This window comes from Pinus tabuliformis, chromosome 6, assembly GCF_031772625.1.
Source record: "Pinus tabuliformis cultivar Carrire ecotype Pingquan chromosome 6, CPIR1, whole genome shotgun sequence".
NCBI classification, from domain to species: domain Eukaryota; kingdom Viridiplantae; phylum Streptophyta; class Pinopsida; order Pinales; family Pinaceae; genus Pinus; species Pinus tabuliformis.
The window spans coordinates 1,232,239,870-1,232,259,900 of record NC_142292.1 but is presented as its reverse complement, the minus strand read 5'-3'; the positions used below and the strand labels follow the sequence as shown (position 1 = coordinate 1,232,259,900).

The 20,031-nt window shown below is 39.0% G+C and overlaps 1 protein-coding gene across 2 annotated transcripts; it reads left to right on the top strand.

The window, feature by feature from the left end:
* Positions 1–1,095: 1,095 nt before the first annotated feature.
* On the top strand, positions 1,096–3,555 carry LOC149263143 (uncharacterized). 2 transcript variants are annotated; one of them, XM_089425814.1, is made up of 3 exons: positions 1,096–1,391; positions 1,643–2,820; positions 3,188–3,555. In XM_089425814.1, the coding sequence occupies exon 2, from the start codon at positions 1,826–1,828 to the stop codon at positions 2,816–2,818; it is 993 nt and encodes a 330-aa protein (XP_089281940.1). In that variant the 5' UTR covers positions 1,096–1,391; positions 1,643–1,825; the 3' UTR covers positions 2,819–2,820; positions 3,188–3,555. The 2 variants fall into 2 exon arrangements, with proteins under 2 accessions (XP_089281940.1, XP_089281937.1); XM_089425811.1 differs by having other exon boundaries at positions 1,098–1,476; positions 1,643–3,555.
* Positions 3,556–20,031: the final 16,476 nt, after the last annotated feature.

The following is a 20,031-nucleotide window of genomic DNA, read 5'->3' as shown; positions in this document are numbered from 1 at the left end:
TTTGATGATAAAATTTAAATTAAGATTATAAATTTTTAGTTAAAATATGTTTTTAATGCATAAATAAATGGAGTTGTTTTTAATGAGGTTTTTTAGAGGTTTTTTTTGGTGGGTTTTTTGGTCTAATTTCTCTAAAATCTCGCAGGAATTTATTGAGATCGCAATTTTGATGGGTAACTCCTGCACAATCAATTTTGATGGGTAACTCCTGCACAATCCAAGTGCCCTAGGGGTTCTTCAGGTGTTGAATCCATATATAACCATAAATAGAGTAAAAAACACAGTTTAAAGAACACAAATCAAGATTTCACCTAAAATTTTGCTACCAGATTCCGGCACCGGAAAATCCAAAAAATCATACTAAAAACAACTCCTAAATAAATTTAACATTTTTTTTAAATTCGAATTGTATCGATAATAAAATTCCCCACTTGTAATTCTAAAAAATTCTTAAATTTTTTAAATATAATTTACCAAAACAAATTATACCATGAAAAAATCAAAACATAACCTAAAGAGTTAGAGTATTAAGAAATTATCTAATTTTATTTTATGTTTTAATTCCTTTATTAAAATTTAATAATAATTTTTTGAAGAAGATTGTTATTCTTTATGAGTTAAAATGTGTCCAACAAAACAAAAATTAAAAAACAAAGTTCATTGTTAATCTTCGCAACTAACTACGCATGATGAAGCTTTATCCACTTCAAAAGCTTTGAAGAATTTCGGTGATGGTATTAGAATGCAAAATGTGACCGTTGTGGAGAAAATTCAAAAGCCGATAGTACTCACCATGGTGCTTTGGAAACCACCCCCTATTAAACAATTCAAATATACGATAAAAGATCATGATGTATTATACGGGCGGTGAGGCCGCGGCGGATATACTTTAAAATATACCAGAAAACCTTCCTCTCTCCACCAAACTGGTAATCCTGCCGGACTTCAAAATTTATTTTTTCCCTCTAATTTATGCCACAAATTTGAACCATATGCAGCAACCACCCAATTCAGCCGAACGGCAGGACACCCGTTGTATAAGTCACCAGCGACTATTCATGATCGGACGGTATGTGCTTACCAAAAGCGCGATCGTGTCCGTTGAATTGAGACGAGAAACGAGATCTTTAGTGCGATTTGAATATTAATCTGCCCTAGTTACGATGCAGGTACTCGCCTTGTTATCTGTGTTTCTCCACGGCTATGAAGTTTTATGACATGACAGATACATGATTTTCATAGGGTTTGGCGTTTGAGAAGAGGAATCCACTGTTCTATGGGCGTTTTCTTCTGTTCATTCTCCATTCCCTTGATATTTCTCTTTTTCTGTTGTTGCTGCTTCTGCTGTTTTTCTTCACCAGTGCATGGACATCATCAACTTGAATGGCCTGGTATCTGTTTCTGCGTTTCATCCTTTAGTTTTGGACAATGCAGCCCCTGCTTTCTGCTATTAAATTCTTTCTACTCAAACTTTCTGTATGAAAAATCTTTTTTTGTTATTTGTATGTGCAGCTTGTCCTGATTCTGCTATTAAATTCTTTCTACTCAAACTTTCTGTATGAAAAATCTTTGTTTGTTATTTGTATCTGCAGCTTGTCCTGAAGATATTTCAATGTCTAATCCCAAGCTTGGTTTGTTGCAGATATTGGTTACTGTAGCCCTTGCTTTCCTTGTGCAATTATCAGGAGAGTCCATGACAGATTCTCTGGATTTCTTGTGTTGGGGTTGGCTATGATTTCTTCTTGTTGGTGGTTTTAAACATATTTGTTTTGTTTGTTGGAGAGGGGTTTCCTTCAGTGGGCTTTGAGTTCCATCCATCTTGACAATGGAGATATTATTGCCTCAAAGGAAAACTCACAATCACAATTGCCCTCTGAAAACAACTTTCATCCTGCTGAAACTGTGTCTTTTGGCTCTGGGTTTTATCTCCTTTGTTCACTTTGGCCTTCCATCACTGCGCCACTTCATTCTTCATACAGTTCCTTCTCTCTGGTCATCCTTTTCCCGTTGGCTTAACCCTCCATACCTCTATATCATACTGAACTGCATCATTCTTACAATTGCAGCCACTTCAAGCCTACACCAGAAGCTCAAAACAGAGGAATCTGAATCAAATTCCCATGACTACAAGGCACCGCCACCCGAAATAAGCTATAGCTACCAAACCCCACCGCCCTCAGAAGTGAAATACCGGTATCAGATTGGATTTCATAAGAAACCCAATTCATATGAACAGTACTCATTGGTTCCTGAAGGAACCCACTTCAGCACACAGATCCAGGAGGATGGTGATGATGCCAACTTCATATCTAGGTCCAACTGGTCTCCTGAAGCTTCCTGCATAACAACAACTGCTTCAACTATGGAGGAGAAGCCTCTGGCTTCATCGAGGTTTACCCACAAGAGATATGCGAAGGCAAGTCCTGATGCAAAGTCTCCTCTCAGGATTGCTCGTCCTAAGAAGGGAGAAACTCTGGAATACACATGGAAAACCCTTACAGAGGGCCGTCATCCTCCCCTTGCAAGGCATCTTCGTAAGTCAGAGACATGGGATTCCTCGTCATCCTCGAGATCGAATGCAGATCAGTCCTCACCTGCACGGAATCTGCGGAAATCCGAGACAATGAAACACCGTGGGCGTGAGGATTCCCCTGCTTCCCCTGCCAGGCAGAGCTTGAAGAGAGAACCTTCTCTCAGTCAAGATGAGCTTAATAAGCGTGTGGAGGCCTTCATTTCAAAGTTCAATACAGAGATGAGGCTGCAGAGGCAAGACTCTTTTACAAGTTACATGGAGATGATTAACCGTGGGTGCCATTGACGGTATGGAGGCTTTTTGGGGTTTTCTGTTTTTTCTTCCTTTTGGGTATTGTGTTTTCAGGTCTTGGGTGTTTTCACATGGATTCCTGGCTTAAGAATCAAGAAATCCCCTGTAGCAAAGATTTTGTGTGTTTTTATGTTAGTTTCATGTCTACCAATATATATATTTTATCAGTCTGAATGAATGAAGTCATTCAATTGTTACAATAAGAAGGAAATTTATATTGTTCATTCACAGTCCACCACGGGGTTGTACAGCAATTTCAACGGGTTCAGAAGGGTTTGAATTTTGTGAAGGAAATACATTAAATCATACTGATGCCACAGACCATTTTTGTAATTGGTTTGTAATTGGTTTTGTAATTGGTAGGGAGTTACAGCAGTGATATTCAAGTGGCCATGGACATAAAGGAGAAGCCATTGAAGATCTGGAGATTGTGCTTGTAAATCCCATTCGTTACTTGACATGGCCAACTTTATAACAGATTAGTGGACTACATTCCGGCTTTGGTTTTTGTCACATTTTTATTGCAAGGAAACATCAATTGAACTTTTTTGGGTTATGCTCTGCAGAATGATATGTTTCAATTGTGTTTTTCAATACCAGCTCATTGAACAGAGCATTTAGTTCTTGTTATTTTAGATGTTTGTGGATAAAATAGCTCGCATCTTCTTTGTGACCCTATGAATCAGACATTGTGAATGTTCATATAAATTTAAAACATGGCACTTGGCATTGGGATATTTGGCATTATCCTATCGTAAAAGATGCGACCTTTATGATGGGTTTTAGTGATTATATTTAAAATCAAATAATTTATTATAATTAAGTTATATGGCATAATTATATGTGGAAATTATTAGTCATTTACAATTATACGTGGATGTTATTAGTCAAGTGATTTACAATGGATAGGTTTTCAGTTGTATCAAAAACCTCTGATTTTGAGTTATTAGATCATTTTTTTACATTAAAGAAGAACTTTTAAAGAAACAAAAATAGCATGAAATTAAATTTGATTTTTTTTTTTTTTTAAACTGTGGGAAAACCTATCATGACAAAGTTGTCAAACTAATAATGGGACTTATCATAACAAAGTTGTCAAACTAATAATGGGAACAACTATTGCAGGTTGACTCATCACTTTTATTCAAGGAAAACCATGCCTCTGTTAGTGGATCATAATGTAGACGTTCACCCCTAGTGGATCATAATGTAGATGTTCACCCCTACTAGATGCCTTTGGGCGAAGATGAACTCTTAACTAACCAGAATAAATATTTCCTTCTCTTCGAGGAAGATGATGGTTCGAGGAAGATGATGTTACCTTACGTCTTAGGGTTGTCATAGGGCTGTTAACCCATTTCCTTGCGTGAGGAAGATGAGCTCTTAACTAACCAGAAGCAATATTATAGGCTCCCTTTGTTAACCTGTTTCCTTATGTCTTAGGGCCATCATAAGGTTGTTAATCGGTTTCCTTCTCTTCGAGGAAGATGATGTTACCTTACGTCTTAAGGCTATTTCCTTGCATTCAAGGAAGATGAGCTCTTACCTAACCAGAAGCAATATTACAAGCTCCCTCGGTTAACTTGTTTTCCTCTTTGAGGAAGATGAAAGCTCCCTCGGTTAACTTGTTTTCCTCTTTGAGGAAGATGAGCTCTTAACTAAACAAAAGCAATATTACAAGCTCCCTCGGTTAACTTGTTTTCCTCTTTGAGGAAGATGAAAGCTCCCTCGGTTAACTTGTTTTCCTCTTTGAGGAAGATGAGCTCTTAACTAAACAAAAGCAATATTACAGGCTCCTAGGCTCAGGCTTCTAGGGCTCAGGCTCCCTAGAAGGGATGTTCCCTTTATGATGGGTTTTTAGTGATCATATAGATAATCAAATAACTTATTATAATTCAATTATATTACATAACTATATATGGAAATTATTTGTCATTTACAAATATGTGGATATTATTAGTCATTTAATTGCATAACTATGTGGAAATTATTTGTCATTTACAAATATATGTGGATATTATTAGTCATTTAATTGCATAACTATATGTGGAAACTATTAATCATTTACAACTATATGTGGATATTATTAGTCATTTACAATAACCTACAGGGCCTTTACAAAGGGTTCTAAGTTATATAAAAAATGTTTACAAAGGGTTCTCAGTTATATAAAATGATTTTGAGTTATTAACTCATTTTCTTACATTAGGAAAGAACTTTTAATAAAAAAAATCTTTAATTCATTTTCTTATATTAAAGAACTCGTAACTAAACAAAAATAGTTTTAAATTATATTTTGATTTTCTTTTTTTGAGCTGTGGAAAAACCTATCATAACAAAGTTATCAAATCAATAATGAGAACAACAATTGTGGAAAAACCTATCATAACAAAGTTATCAAATCAATAATGAGAACAACAATTGTAGGCCGACTCATCACCTTTATTCAAGGAAAACCATGCCCTTGCTAGTGGTCACCTTTATTCAAGGAAAACCATGCCCTTGCTAGTGTGGTTAGTAAGGGGGTAGATATACACTCCTACAAGATGCCTTTGGACTCTTCACCTTCATTCAAGGAAAACCATGCCCTTTGGTTAGTAAGGGGGTAGATATACACTCCTACAAGATGCCCACTCCTACAAGATGCCTTTGGGTCTTACGCTGTTAACTTGTTTCCTTATGGAGGAAGATGAACTAACTTGTTTCCTTATGGAGGAAGATGAACTCTTAGCTAACTAGCATAGTCCTTATGGAGGAAGATGAACTAACTTGTTTCCTTATGGATGAAGATGAACTCTTAGCTAACTAGCATAGACCCATCTTGTCTTAGGTTGTTAACGTGTGTCCTTACTCTTAGCTAATTAGCATAGACCCATCTTGTCTTACGCTTAACTTGTTTCCTTACTGAGGAAGATGAACTCTCTTAGCTAACCAGCATAAATCCATCTTGTTAACTTGTTTCCTTGTTGAGGAAGATGAACTCTCAATCCATCTTGTTAACTTGTTTCCTTGTTGAGGAAGATGAACTCTCTTAGCTAACTAGCGTAAATCCATCTTGTTAACTTGTTTCCTTAACTCTCTTAGCTAACCATCATAGATCCAACTTGTCTTAGGCTGTTAAACTTCTTTCCTTACTGAGAAAGATGAACTCTTAGCTTTGTTTCCTTACTGAGGAAGATGAACTCTTAGCTTTGTTTCCTTACTGAGGAAGATGAACTCTCTTAGCTAAACTGCGTAAATCCATCTTGTTAACTTGTTTCCTTACTGAGGAAGATGAACTCTCTGATCTAACCAACATAAATCCATCTTGTTAACTTGCCATCTTGTTAACTTGTTTCCTTACCGAGGAAGATGAACTCTCTGAGCTAACCAACATAAATCCATCTTGTTAACTTGCCATCTTGTTAACTTGTTTCCTTACCGAGGAAGATGAACTCTCTGAGCTAACCAACATAAATCCATCTTCTTAACTTGTTTCCTTAGAGGAAGATGAACTCTCTTAAGATGTTAACTTCTTTCCTTACTGAGAAAGATGAACTCTTAGCTTTGTTTCCTTATTGAGGAAGATGAACTCTTAGGTAACCTCTTAGCTTTGTTTCCTTATTGAGAAAGATGAACTCTTAGCTAACCAGCGTAGATGTTAACATGTTTCCTTATTGAGAAAGATGAACTCATAGCTAACCAACATATATGTTAATGAACATAGATGTTAACTTCTTTCCTTACTGAGAAAGATGAACTCTTAGCTAACCATCATAGATCCATCTTAAAGAACATAGATGTTAACTTGTTTCCTTACTGAGAAAGATGAACTCTTAGCTAACCAACATAGGTCCATCTTAAATACGTCCTTACACTCTTAGCTAACTAGCACAAATGAACTGTTAACAAACATAGATGTTAACTTCTTTCCTTACTGAGAAAGATGAACTCTTAGCTAACCAACATAGATCCATCTTAAATACGTCCTTACACTCTTAGCTAACTAGCACAAATGAACTGTTAACAAACATAGATGTTAACTTCTTTCCTTACTGAGAAAGATGAACTCTTAGCTAACTAGCTTAGATCCATCTTAAAGAACATAGATGTTAACTTGTTTCCTTACTGAGAAAGATGAACTCTTAGCTAACCAGCATAGATCCATCTTAAATATGGCCTTACACTCTTAGCTAGCACAGATGAACTCTTAGCTAACCAGCATAGATCCAACTTAAATACGTCCTTACACTCTTACCTAACTAGCATCCATCTTAAATACGAAACATTATTTAAATGTTTTGTATAATTTTTTTTTTTTTTTTAATTTTTAGATTTCCAATTTTAATGATAGACTTGCTCAACCAAAAACAAATTTGAAATATATTACAAGCTCTCATACCTAATCTTTCATATATTAAAAATACTTTTATTTTATTTTATTATAATTCTATATTGGAAAAAAATATTTAATTTATATTTTTGTAATATCTTTGTATTCAAAGAGACAGGGAATGGGTGAATTTACCTATATTAATCGTAAATAGCTCTCTAAAATATTTAATTTTTAATAGAAATAAGGGTAGTATATCAGTTTTAACATTTGCTTAATAAATGTCTTAATTTTTTATTTTGATTCGGTAGAGTAAATTTTAGATGTCTAAGAATTAATTTTTAATTTTAATCATTAAAATATTGAAATTATTAATATTGAATATTATTTATTTAATTAAATTATATTAAAGATTATGTAAAAGTGTTTAAATTTATTGTTTATATCGAAAACCAGCGAAAATTAATTTTCGATATCTATGGTGGGCGGATCAAAGCTCCGCCAGACAAGCTCTCTTCTGCCTCAAATGATTCAAGCACTCGAACACTCTCACATTAGATTTAAAAAAACATAACTCAATTTCAATAAAAATAATCAATCTCACAGAATTATTACCTTAATAAAAAAAATACCTTTGAAAATTATAAATTTTTTTATTTGATCTTTTTTTTTCACATTTAATTAGAAAAAATCCATTCTAAAATAGAATAATACATACATTTTATTAGAGTCTTTCTCACTTTTAATGGTAAATTTTACTTATTAAATTGTTAACGCCTTTTTCTTTTATTCCCATGCATTTTTATAAAAACTAATAGCTTGTTTTTCTAGAAAATATAAATAATGTATATTGAGAAGATATATGAATTTACAATTAATATTTATTGTTTATTTGAATTTGTAATAATAACAAAATTAGTTTTTTTCCCGTAGAAAAAGTCGTAACTTCTATTAGATAAAAGAAATTACATTTTGTAGATGCCTAGGCATATACATGATGAGGCTGATCGCCTCCACCAGATAGTAGCAAAAAAAGAAACAGTTTTCCTCCACGCAGGGAGTTCAGTTTTGTGTCTTTTACCAAAATTTACTGAAAAAACAAAAAGTACTCCACGCAGGGAGACATGCTGTTTGAAAAGCACAAAAAATATAATCATCTGCATTTCCTCAAAAAAGTCTGATACTGTAGTGAGATCAAAAAATTTCCACTGGTTACAGCAGCCGCTGTCTTCTAGTTTTGTCTGTGTACCAAAAGAGCATCATAAAAAAATACAGTCTGTGTATAGTTCTGTAAATACATAGAAAAAAGTAGCATCCTCATGACTATGTCCTCCGGAGAGAGCGCTGGTCGACAAAAGGTCTGTGATAGTGTTGATGGAAAAGTCCATCCAACTCTTCCTGTATCAGCCAGTCTTCTTCTTGCCTTTGCGCTGCCTGTTTGGATAAGAGGTCCGCCCTTGAGTTGCGCTCCCTGTAAATATGGTGACAAGCAAAAAGTTCAAATAAGTCTGTGAGCCTGAGAGTCTCATCCAGAATGTGTCTCAATGAAAAAGCAGAGCATTGAGATGTTCTATTTATCCAGTTGCAGACAAGTTTTGAGTCTCCAAATAGTTGTAGCTTTGTGCAGCCTTTCTCAAGAGCAAAATGTATAAGATGTTTGGCGGTGGTCAATTCGGCATAATTATTTGTGCCCCTTCCCAGGTGCATCTGAATATGGAAGCAGTGGCCCTCCCTGAGGTAAAGGAGGGCTCCTCCTCCGCAGCCTTCAGCTTGGGCCGAGCCATCAAAGTAGGCCCATGGATAGGATTTATCAATGAGCTCAGGGATAATGGTTCTGTGAGAGGGCTGAGAGAGGTCTTCCGGGAGTAATTCGTAATCGGCTAGGACCTGGGATCTGATGGTAGGCCAGATGGGGTCTCTGTGGTCAAAAATAGCTCGGTTCCTAGCCATCCAGATGGCCCAGCACATGAGGAGAGGTAGGTTCCTTTCTCTGCCTTTGTGTTTCTCTAGCCAAGACAACCAGGCTTCTGATGTGTTCTGACCTTGCCAATTGTTGAAGGATGGAGAGGATGAGGTTATGAGGGACCATTGAGCAGAGACAATAGGGCAGGTTAGGAATAGATGATCTGTGTCTTCCTCATTGCACCTGCATAGATGACACCAGAAGGGTCCGTGGAAAGATCTTCTCATTAAGTTAGCGCCAGTGGGAATTTTGTTGAACAGGATGGTCCACATTAGCATACGCGTTCTGGGGGCCGCTTTGAGTTTCCACAGCGCATTCCACCAGGGCTGGACGATAGCAGGCTGTACAGAATGTATGAGCTTTATGTATCCTTCCTTGGGGGTGTAGGTTCCATTTTTTGAGAGTGCCCATACAATCTCATCTTCTCCCTCAGTTATTCTTATGTGGGCTTGAGTGAGAGCGTCAATGTATATCTCCCAGTCATGCCTCCACTGACCCGGAATGTGTAGATCGTCGGCTGTCTTCCAGGCTTGCTGGAAAGGGGTGGTGCTTGCTTGGTCTGCAATGTGGCCTATGTGGGAGACACCCATATCCTGGAGATAGGCAATTAATGGTGCAGGGAGGCGATGGGCATTCCCACATCCGATCCAGGGATCCGATCCTAAGCGTACAACTTGTCCCTGGTGGATTCTCCATGTTAGACCTTCCCGGATGAGTGGGAGTGAATTGAGGACCACTTTCCATATATTGGAATGCCTTCCGCTCCCTCTGTGTTCCCTGCGAATCCAGCTGAATATGTTTTCCGGAGCAATGTATTTTTCATATACCACTTTTGTCCAGAGGCTGTGTGAGGTGATGAGCTGCCATCCCAATTTTGCTGCCAAAGCTTTTGCAAAGAACTCTAGTCTTTTAATTCCCCAACCTCCCCATTTCTTTGGTCTAGCGATAGTATCCCATTTAACCCATGCAAAGAGGTTTCCCTGTTTTTTCCCTTTCCATAAGAATCTGCAGCAGATCTTTTGTAGTCTGTCAAGGATCCCTCTTGGAATCCAGGCCAAGGACATCCAGTAAACAGGGGTTGCTTCCAGTACAACTTTGATGAGGGTGAGTCTTCCAGCCCTGGATAGGTATCTATTATACCAGATATTTAATCGCTTTTCCACCTTTGCAATAATCCAAGTCCAGTTAGCAATCTTGTATCCTCCATGTTTTATTCTGAATCCTAGGTATTTCAGCCCTTCCTCCATCAGGTGTGGTGGGAAGGGGAAATGATGTCGGATATAATAAACCTCATGTTGTGTGTAGCCTGTCTCTGTGAGGGAGGATTTGTGGATATTTATGATCATACCTGTAGCTTTCTGAAATAGATCGAAAACATACTGCATGGCAGAGGAGTCGGCCAGGCTGCCATTTAAGAAAATGAGCACATCATCTACAAACAGTAGGTGAGTGAGAGCGCAATTATCCGTTATCTTTATGCCAGAGATCCTGCCTCTCCTGTGTTCTGACCCGATCAATCGACTTAGGGCTTCCATGATGAGCAGGAAGAGTAGGGGAGATAAAGGGCATCCCTGCCTGAGACCTCTTTCTTCAGTGAAGAAGGGCGTGGGGGAGTCATTTAGGAGGATGCTATACGACACTTCGGTAATACAGCTCATTATCCTTTTGATGTACAAGTAGGGAAACCCCAGGTGTGTGAGAAGCATTCGAATGTAGAGCAGGCTTGCCCTGTCGAAGGCTTTGGAGAGATCCACTTTTAGTATCATTCCCTTCAGTCTACAGCTGTGCATTGAGTGAAGGAGTTCTTGTGCCGTGCCTATAGCTTCATGGATCTGGCGATGCTGGAGGAATGCAAACTGTTCAGGGGAGATATGAGCCGAGAGGATGGGCTTTAGCCTATTCGCGAGAATTTTGGCCATGATCTTGTAAAGGCAGTTACAGAGAGAGATGGGCCTGAAGTCATTGTAGGAGGCAGGCTTATCAGACTTGGGGATGAGGGCTATGAAAGTGGCTTTGATGGCTGAGGGGATCTTTCCTGATCGGCTGCAATGATTGATAACTCTGAGGAGGTCCTGACCTAGAAGATCAAAGAAGGCGAGGTAGAATTCAATGGTCCAACCGTCGGGTCCCGGGCTCTTCTCTTTTTGGAAACCTCGCATGGTGGCTTCTAGCTCCCCTAATGTGACCTCCTTGATGAGATCTTCAGCATCCTCTTCGTTCACAAACCTGGGAAAGAGCTCGGCAACCCGCATTATCTCTAACAGGTTGGCTTCCCTCGGGGCCTCATAGATGCTTCTGAAGTGTGAGGTGGCCATTGAGGCTAGTTCTCTGGAGTTGTTCACTAGGTGTCCCCGGTCATTTTGCAGTTCCCAGATAGTGTTGATCATTTTCCGTCCGTTTGCAAAGCGGTGGAAGAATTTTGTGTTTTCATCTCCTTCCTTAATCCAGATTGCTCTGCTTCTTAATCTCTAGCTTACCTCTCTGTCTCTGAGGATTTGGGTTCTCTAGTTGATCAGGGATCCATACCTGGCTTTCTGTTCTTGAGAGTTAAAAGTGCCATCCGACAGAAATTCAAGGTCTGCAATTGCTTGTTCTGCCTGGGAGATAATTAAGTCTTCTTGTTCCCTTTTTTTGTGAGCCCAGTCTTTAGATAGCCGTTTAAGTTCGGAGAGATTTTTTATAAAGAATATTGTTGGATCCTCCTCCTCAGAGATAGGGTGTGTTCTCCAGAAATCAGATATTAGCTTGATGTAGGAAGGGTCCCGGAGCCATGTGGAGTTGAACTTGAAGGGAGCTTTTTGCTTCAGGAGTTTTTCCCCAATTTCAAGAAAGATAGGCCTGTGGTCCGACAAGCCTCCGCTGCCAACCCATTGTCTCGATCTTGGGTGGCTGTTGTGAAAGGCCTCCTTGATGATAAAACGATCCAGTCTTCTGGCCAGGCTTTGATCGCCTGTCCGATTGTTCCTCCAGGTGTGTTGGATCTTGGCCGAGGGAATGTCGATCCATTGGTGGGCCTCGAGCAGCTGTTCAAAGAAATCAGAGAGTGGGTCAATCTGAGCCATATGGCCCCAGGATTCTGAGAAGCCCATGGAAAAATTTAAGTCTCCCCCAAGAATTAAGTTCCCATGTTGGAGAAGATGGGAGCTGAGGAGCTTTCTCCAGAAAAATTCCCGATTTTGACATGGTCCATAAACATTAAGGATTCTTAGCTCTTCCTCCAGCTCCTTGGAGTATATGTCCGCTCCCAGGAAGCCCTCACCACCCCAAATATTCTTCAGATTTATCGAGCGGTTCTTGATGCCAATTGCAATGCCTCCAGATCGGCCCAAGACATCGATAGCATGGAAAGACCAGTTATGCAGCCAAGAGCTTAAGGTTGAAATGGCTGATACCGCATTACAGAGGGTTTCTTGCAGGAAGATGATATCAACCGTCTCGGAAAGGAGGAGTCACTTCAGAGCCAGCTTTTTCTCGGGACTGGCCATCCCTCTACAGTTGAAGGACAAGAGCTTCATGGAGGGGATGGGGGAAGGGTGTCCTTTGCTCTAAGAACCCTTTCAATGGTATGTTGTTTACCCTGGATCACTTCGTCCCCAGCTTGATTTTTGGCCTTGTGAATATTGGAGGGTCGACCTCTACCCTGCTTGGGCGAGAGTATGGAGGGGGCAGAATCCAAGCCTATGGCGTCCGACTCTTTCTGTTTAGCAGTAGAGCGGGTGGAGTATCTCGGAGTGGAATTTACCGAGGGGGAGGGCGAGGGGAGGGGACGGGATTGGATGGAGGAAAGGGGGCAGGAGGAGAGGAAAGTCGTCGGCTGAGGGAGAGGGCAGGTCACATAGAGGTGGGGAGGTTTTATGGGGGGAAAGGGCGGGCGAGAGCCCATCACCAGGTCAAGTGCCGAAGGGGATGATGGGCCGGGGATCCAGACAGGAGGGGGCATATGGGAAGATAGTGATAAACAAGAAGAATCAAGATGCGAAGCAGTATTAACAGGGGGAAAAGACATACCCGATGAGAAAACGACGCCCTTTGCAGCCCTTGAGCGCGTCAGAGGAGGAGAAGGTGGCCTGATCGGGATTTTGCCCTGCTTTTTTGCCAAAGGAGCAAGCGGCGCCTCCACTGTGTCTGAGGTCCTGATGTGTTCCGCCCTTGGTACTGCCGCGGCCTGAGGAGCTTGGGGTTCTGCTGAAGTAGGATGTTCCTGCAATATGGATTCCTGTTGGGCCTTTTTGAGAAGGGGGCAATCCTTGTAGAGGTGACCCACTTGATGACATCTCCTACATCGATAAGGAATCCCTTCATAGTCAAGCTTCTGCTTCCTCGAAAATGTTTTCCACTGTATAGTGATATGTTCCTGCAGGCCTCCTCTCGTGTCAAGGTGGACTAGAATCCTGGCATATGCCATCATCCCTGTCGCAATGTAGGATTTGTCCGATTCCATGTAGGCGCCCAACGAGTTTCCAATTCTCCGGAAAATGTCCTCGGACCAGTACTGAAGAGGCAAGCCCGGGAGTCTAACCCATACAGGCCCGACCCCAATTTGTTCTGTTTCCGGGTCGAAGAGGGGCGTCCATCTTTTAAGAAGTACTGGAGCTTTTTCAAAGTGCCAGAAGGATGACAGTACCCAGCTCGTGTGGTCAGCCCTCGCGAACCTCAACGCGAACCAGCCTCGCACGAACGTTTGGACCGTAGGGATTTCCGCCAGGTATTGTCCCCATATTTCAGATGCCCAGGTCTTCAGTTTCTCTGCTGAATAGTTCCTGCCCCTGATGCGTCCCACTAGAACTCTGTCCGCTAGGTCCATCGCGTCTCCCCACTGTATGTCTTCTTCGAGCCTCAGAATGATGTCTTCTGGTCTGGATTTAAAGCAGCGAAGTTTCTTCTTCGGGCGGGAGGACATACGGCTAGGGTTTGCTGGTGCCCTAGGTTCAACAGGAGCGTGGATCGGAGGAGGGGGGAGGGGGGTCGAGAGGGGGGGGGGGACAGCCTCCGGGAGGGGGGGGGGGATGGGGTTGTAGCTGCCCAATGTGGCAGGGGCACGGAGAGGGGAAGGGGAGCTGTAGGGGGGGGCTACGAGGGGAACGTCAGAATGCGGAGGGAGGGGATGAGGAGCCTGCAAATTTGAGGGACTAGCTTCAAAGGGGGAGTGGAGGCACTCCGCTAGAAACCCTAGGGAGGCCGGTGAAGGAACAGAGAAAGGAGCCCAAGTGGAGGGATCGGCAGACTGGAAAGCGGCAGTAAGAGTCAGATCCGACGACTGTGCAGGGTCTTCAAAACTAGCGGACATGCTTTCACTGTACATACCTCCAGAAGCCGAGAACGTGGAGCGCCAGATGGAACCGTCTGCCAGCGGAGAGTCCGAGTAGTCCACCTCGTCAAGATCCATCGCCAGTTGGTTGGAACAGAAAGTGTCCTCGGAACCTGGAAACCGTCGGGGACCGTCGCCGATAGTCAGGAAACCGTTGAGCTGTTCAGGTTCGGGAATAGTGGGGCAACAGGTAACCGTCCGAGAGGAAAACGACGGGGCGAAGACGACCTGCAGCTGTAGCAAGGGGTTAGGCGCGACGATGGATACCTCGCTTCGAGTAGCAAAGAGGGGTAGGCAGATCAGGGCAAAGCGAACCGGAGCGGGATGAAGAGTGCTTGCGGAGGCGGGAGGAGAGATGAAAGGTAATTTTTTTTTATAAAAGTCACCCCGGCTCAAAGCTCGAAGGGAGGGGTACGAAGGCAGGTTTGGCTGCAGGACCGATGTTGGCCTGCAGCCCCGTAACACCAAAGAAAGAACCCCGTTCAGGCCATGTTATGGCCTGGTCGTACCAGATCCGGCGACCATCGATCGAATCCCATCCCCAACCTCAAAACCCTCAATAACAAAATTAATTATAATGAATTTAAATGTTTTTAATATTTAGATGTCAAATATTATTTGTTTTAATTGTGTTATTTTGTTTTCTTGATAAGTAATGTACATGTAAGAGAGAGAAATTCACATTTAATATTTAAATAGGGTGATAAATTGTTTAATGGAATTTGTAATAATAAAAAAATATTTATAATAAATTTAAATATTTAAATATTTAGATATAATAAAATTTAATCACTAATATAGTTTGAAGTATCATATTATACATATAAATAAATTTGATTGTTTAGAGAGTTATCTTATGTAAAATTAAAGCTTTTTTTTACATAGAGACATATAAAATTTTGGGATTTATTTTATTACTCTACTTAAAATTGTAATGGGAAAATCATTATTAAAGTTTATGAGGTTTTTTAGAGTAATTTATTGGAAAATGATCAAGTTTACAACCATTCACAAGTTTTCAATATGGTAGAGGTGTTTTGTGCCTAAATGTTAGTGTGCATCTCTCAAGTAGAGTGAAATATTGTTTAGGAATCACAATGTTTTGTTGAGAAATGATGCTTAATAGTTACTCAAATTGAAGTTTCTTGTGCATAATCTTTAATGAAGGAGGCATCAAAATGAATGCTAAGATTAACTTATGTGTATTTGAAGAAGTAGAAAATGGCTTTTCACAACCATGCTTAATAGTTACTCAAATTGAATTTTTTATGCATAATCTCTAATGGAGAAGGCATAAAAATTAATGCTAAGATTAACTTATTTATATATGAAGAACTATCAAATGTCTTTTCACAACTAGATTTGCAGATAAATGTGAAGCTATTTCCATGAACGAAATGTTGCTTTTAACCCTTTCAAAAAAATTGCAAGTTCTTCAATATGGGAGAGGTGTTTTGTTCCCGAATGTTAGTGCGCATCTCTAAGAGTAAAGTGAAATATTTCTTGGGAATCACAATGTTTTGTAGAGGAAGGATGCTTAATAGTCACTCAAATTGAAATTTCTTGTGCACAATTTCCAATGAATAGAGCATAAAAATAAATCCTAAGATTAACTTATATATTTGAAGAAGTGTCAAATGCCTTTTCACAACTAGATTTTGGGACAAAATGTGATGTTAGTTCGATGCGTATATTGTTGCTTTTAATCTTTTTAGGAAAATTGCAAAACCCAAAAACTTCATTTTATAATATTGTAAATTTGTTATCTATCATGTTTATATGCTAAAATTTTATTTCCAAGTATGTTGTCTTACAATGTTTATACATCACAATTTCAACTTTGAATATGTTACAATTCAACACAATTATTCGAGGTATTCTTGTCCAATAAAAGAAATGTTAAAGCTGTAACTAGAGTTGGTCTTCATAATATAAAATTGTTATTGATGTATTGATTATATTCATTTATATTCATGCTTAGAGTCGAAAGAGTAAAAAAAAAATTATTTTGAGTCAAAAGAATATTTATTTGAGACATGTCCCATTCAAACATTTGTAAGAAAACCAATTTAAAATTTATTTTGAGTCATTTTCCCACAAGAAGACCAAGTCGGTCCTCCATGGACAAGTCGGCCCATTGGCGCCTATTTGACACTCTTTGAAAACTATATATAAGAGTCAACTCCACCTCTTGGAGGACCAATTCAATCATCACATCATCTATCTATTTTGCACCTAAACAAGAAGGAGAAATGTCGAAGTCAAAGGAGAGAGAAATAATTCAATGAAGAAGAATAAATCACAGTTTTTCGCCCTATCTTAGCTCACACATGCGAAGTTTTTGAGGCATTTTCCGAGGTATTGTAGGTCCGAAATTCCGCCTCTATTGCAAGGCTGGAATTATGAAGCTGACTAGATTTAAAGGAATTTGACCAACATTGACGCTAACTTGTTGGAGGGGACTTGGAGGAGGCTTTGAATTAGAATTTTTGTGGTAGCTTGGGTCTTGGTGTTTGCCTTGGATATTTCATTTTGATCTAATTATATAAGAGAAGGTTTGTTGGGTTTTCCCCGTGTGGAGTTTTTCCTTGGCTAGCAACTTGATTTTGGTGTCTATTGTCTCATTGTGACCTTCATGTTTTATATATTTGTATATTTTCTTGATAAAAAAGACATCATAAGTAACAAAAAATAAATCTAACTTTCACAAGTAATTATCAAGTAGAGGAATCAAGCCTTAATCTGCACTATACTTGGTTTTTCAACATGGTATTAGAGTTAAGGTGAATGAAGGAAGCTTGAAGATCACATTTTGTTGGCACTCTTGATTGAAGACATCCTTTCAGTATCTCTCTCTCTCTCTCTCTATTCCAAATGACCAAGTACATGAAGAAAGGTCTCAAAGCTCTAAGGAATCTCCTTGAATCCATCAAAGGATACATCGCCAACCTCATTTCTAAACTATCAAAGGGAGTGAATTATGGAAGTCTCTTCTATGCTCTTATAGGTTCAATTGAAGACGAAAATACATGGGTAATCGATATTGGAGCTTCAAAGCATATGACAGGAGAATGTGGACATCTCAACACTCTAATGAAAGACAACTCTTCTCACAAAGTTGAACTTGGAGACAAAAATAGCTATCCAATAAAACGAATTGGATCTACTTCCATTGAGTTGGACTCTGGTGGGAACATTCATCTCAACAACATCCTCTATGTTCTAGGTTTGAAAAAGAATATATTTTCTATTTCTTGTTTAGAAGATAAAGGAGAAAAAATAACATTTATTGATGACAAGGTGGTTGTTTGGGTTATGGGATCTAGCATAGATAGTGCTAAAATTATTAGGATTCACGAGGGGAGGTTATATAGACTTCTAACTCCTCCTCCTCAAGCTTTAGTACACATTAAAATCAATCCATGTGAATTGTGGCATAGAAGATCTCCATTACCAAATATTGACATCCTTAAGTCAAATGGTTTCAAGCATGCCCCAATTAAAAGAAGAACATGAAGGAGTTTATAAAGGGTGTTCTCTTGGAAAAAATGTGAAGAAGCCTTTCCCTAGCAGTGAATCAAGATCCAAGGAAATCTTGGATCTAATCCACTATGATGTTTGTGACCCAATGTCTGAAAAATCATTTGGTGGTCATCTATACTACGTAATATTTATTAATGACTACTACATAAAGACTTGGATATATTTCTTGAAGTCTAAAGATGTATGATTTGGTAAATTCCAAGAGTTCAAAGCCAAAGTTGAAAATATGATAGAAAGGAAGATCAAGATCTTGAGATTTGATACTGGTGGTGAATATACATCTAAAGAACTTGTGGCCTTTTGTAAAGAAGCTAGGATTAAGAGGAAGCTGATAATTCCCTATAATCCCAAACAAAATGGTGTAGTTGAAAGGAATAATTGATTTATTGAAGAATGTGTAAGAGCCATGTTACATGATCAAGACCTTCCCAATTTCTTATGGGGAGAAGCCTCTATGACCATAATCTACATCCAAAATAGAAGCCCTCACATAATTCTTGGTAACATAAATCTCGAAGAATCCTTCACTGGAAATAATCCTAATGTTGATTACCTCATAATGTTTGGGTGCCTAGTCTACATTCATATTCCAAAGGAAAAGAGAAAGAAGTTATATCCTGTAGGTATGACATGAATCTTTGTTCGCTGCAACAACTCACCCAAAGCATATATAATCTACATCAAGGATCAATGACATATTGAAGTAAGCAACAATATCACTTTTGATGAAAGTATTGCATATAAGAAATCTGAAGATATCCCCATTGACTCTGATAAAGAAGAAGGACTTGTCTTTCCCAATGAAGATAGTCGAAGACAAATCAATTCTCTAAAACCTGAAGTTGAACATCATGAAGAACTAGAAAGACCAAGCAAACCTATAGAACCTATCATTATTCCAAAAAACAAAAGAGACCAGCGTGTCTTAGAACAACCTTACAAGAAGATGAAGGACATGCAACCACAAAAGGAACACTCAGATAAAGCAAGAAACCCAAAAGGTACTCTGGTTATGCAACATATATGACCACACTCATTGAAATAGAACCTTCTACTTATGAAAAGGAAATTGAAAATCAAATATGGAAGAATGCAATGATGGAAGAATACCAATCAATAATGAAGAATGATGTTTGGGAAATCATCCCTCAACCAAAGGATAAAAATGTTGTGAATTCCAAATGGGTGTATAAAATCAAGCTTGTAACTGATGGGAGCATCGAAAAATATAAGGCAATATTTGTGGGTAGAGGATTCTCTCAACAAGAAGGAATTGATTATGATGAAACTTTTCCTTCTATAAATTTATACATGAAAAATATAACCCTCATTTCTATTGCAGCTACTGTGGGATGGAATATACATCAAATGGAAATGAAGACAACTTTTCTTAATGGCACAATTGATGAAGTTTACATTGAACAACCTCAAGGATTTGAAATTCATGGGAAGGAATCACATGTCTACAGATTAAAGAAGGCTCTATATGGCTTAAAACAAGCCCCTAGAGCATGGTATGCTCAAATGGACACGTATATAATAAGAATTGGTTTCGTCAAAAGCATTGTAGATCTGAACCTCTACATCAAGGTAGTAAAGAACGAACCCGTGATCATATTTCTATATGTGGATGATTTATTGATAACATGTGTGGAGAATATTATTCGTCAATGCAAGAAGGAATTAGCAACTAAGGAACTTGGTCTAATGCACTATTACTTGGGACTTGAAGTTTGGCAGAAACCTGGCGAAATATTTCTTGGTCAAGGAAAATATGTGATCAAGATTCTACATAAATTTGGGATGATGGATAGTAAACCATGGCAACAACAATGATTACAAATTTGAAGAAGTTGAGAATTTGAGGTTCAAATTTCATTTATCCATCATCATACATGAAACTAATTTGTTCTTTGATGTATCTAGTATACACCCAACCATATATATGCTTTGCTTTGAATACTCTTAGCCAGTTTCAGATGGAGCCTAGACATGATCATTGGATAACGAGAAAACAAATCCCAAGATATATTCATGGAATTATACATCATTGTTTGAGATACGTTGCAGGCAATGAGATT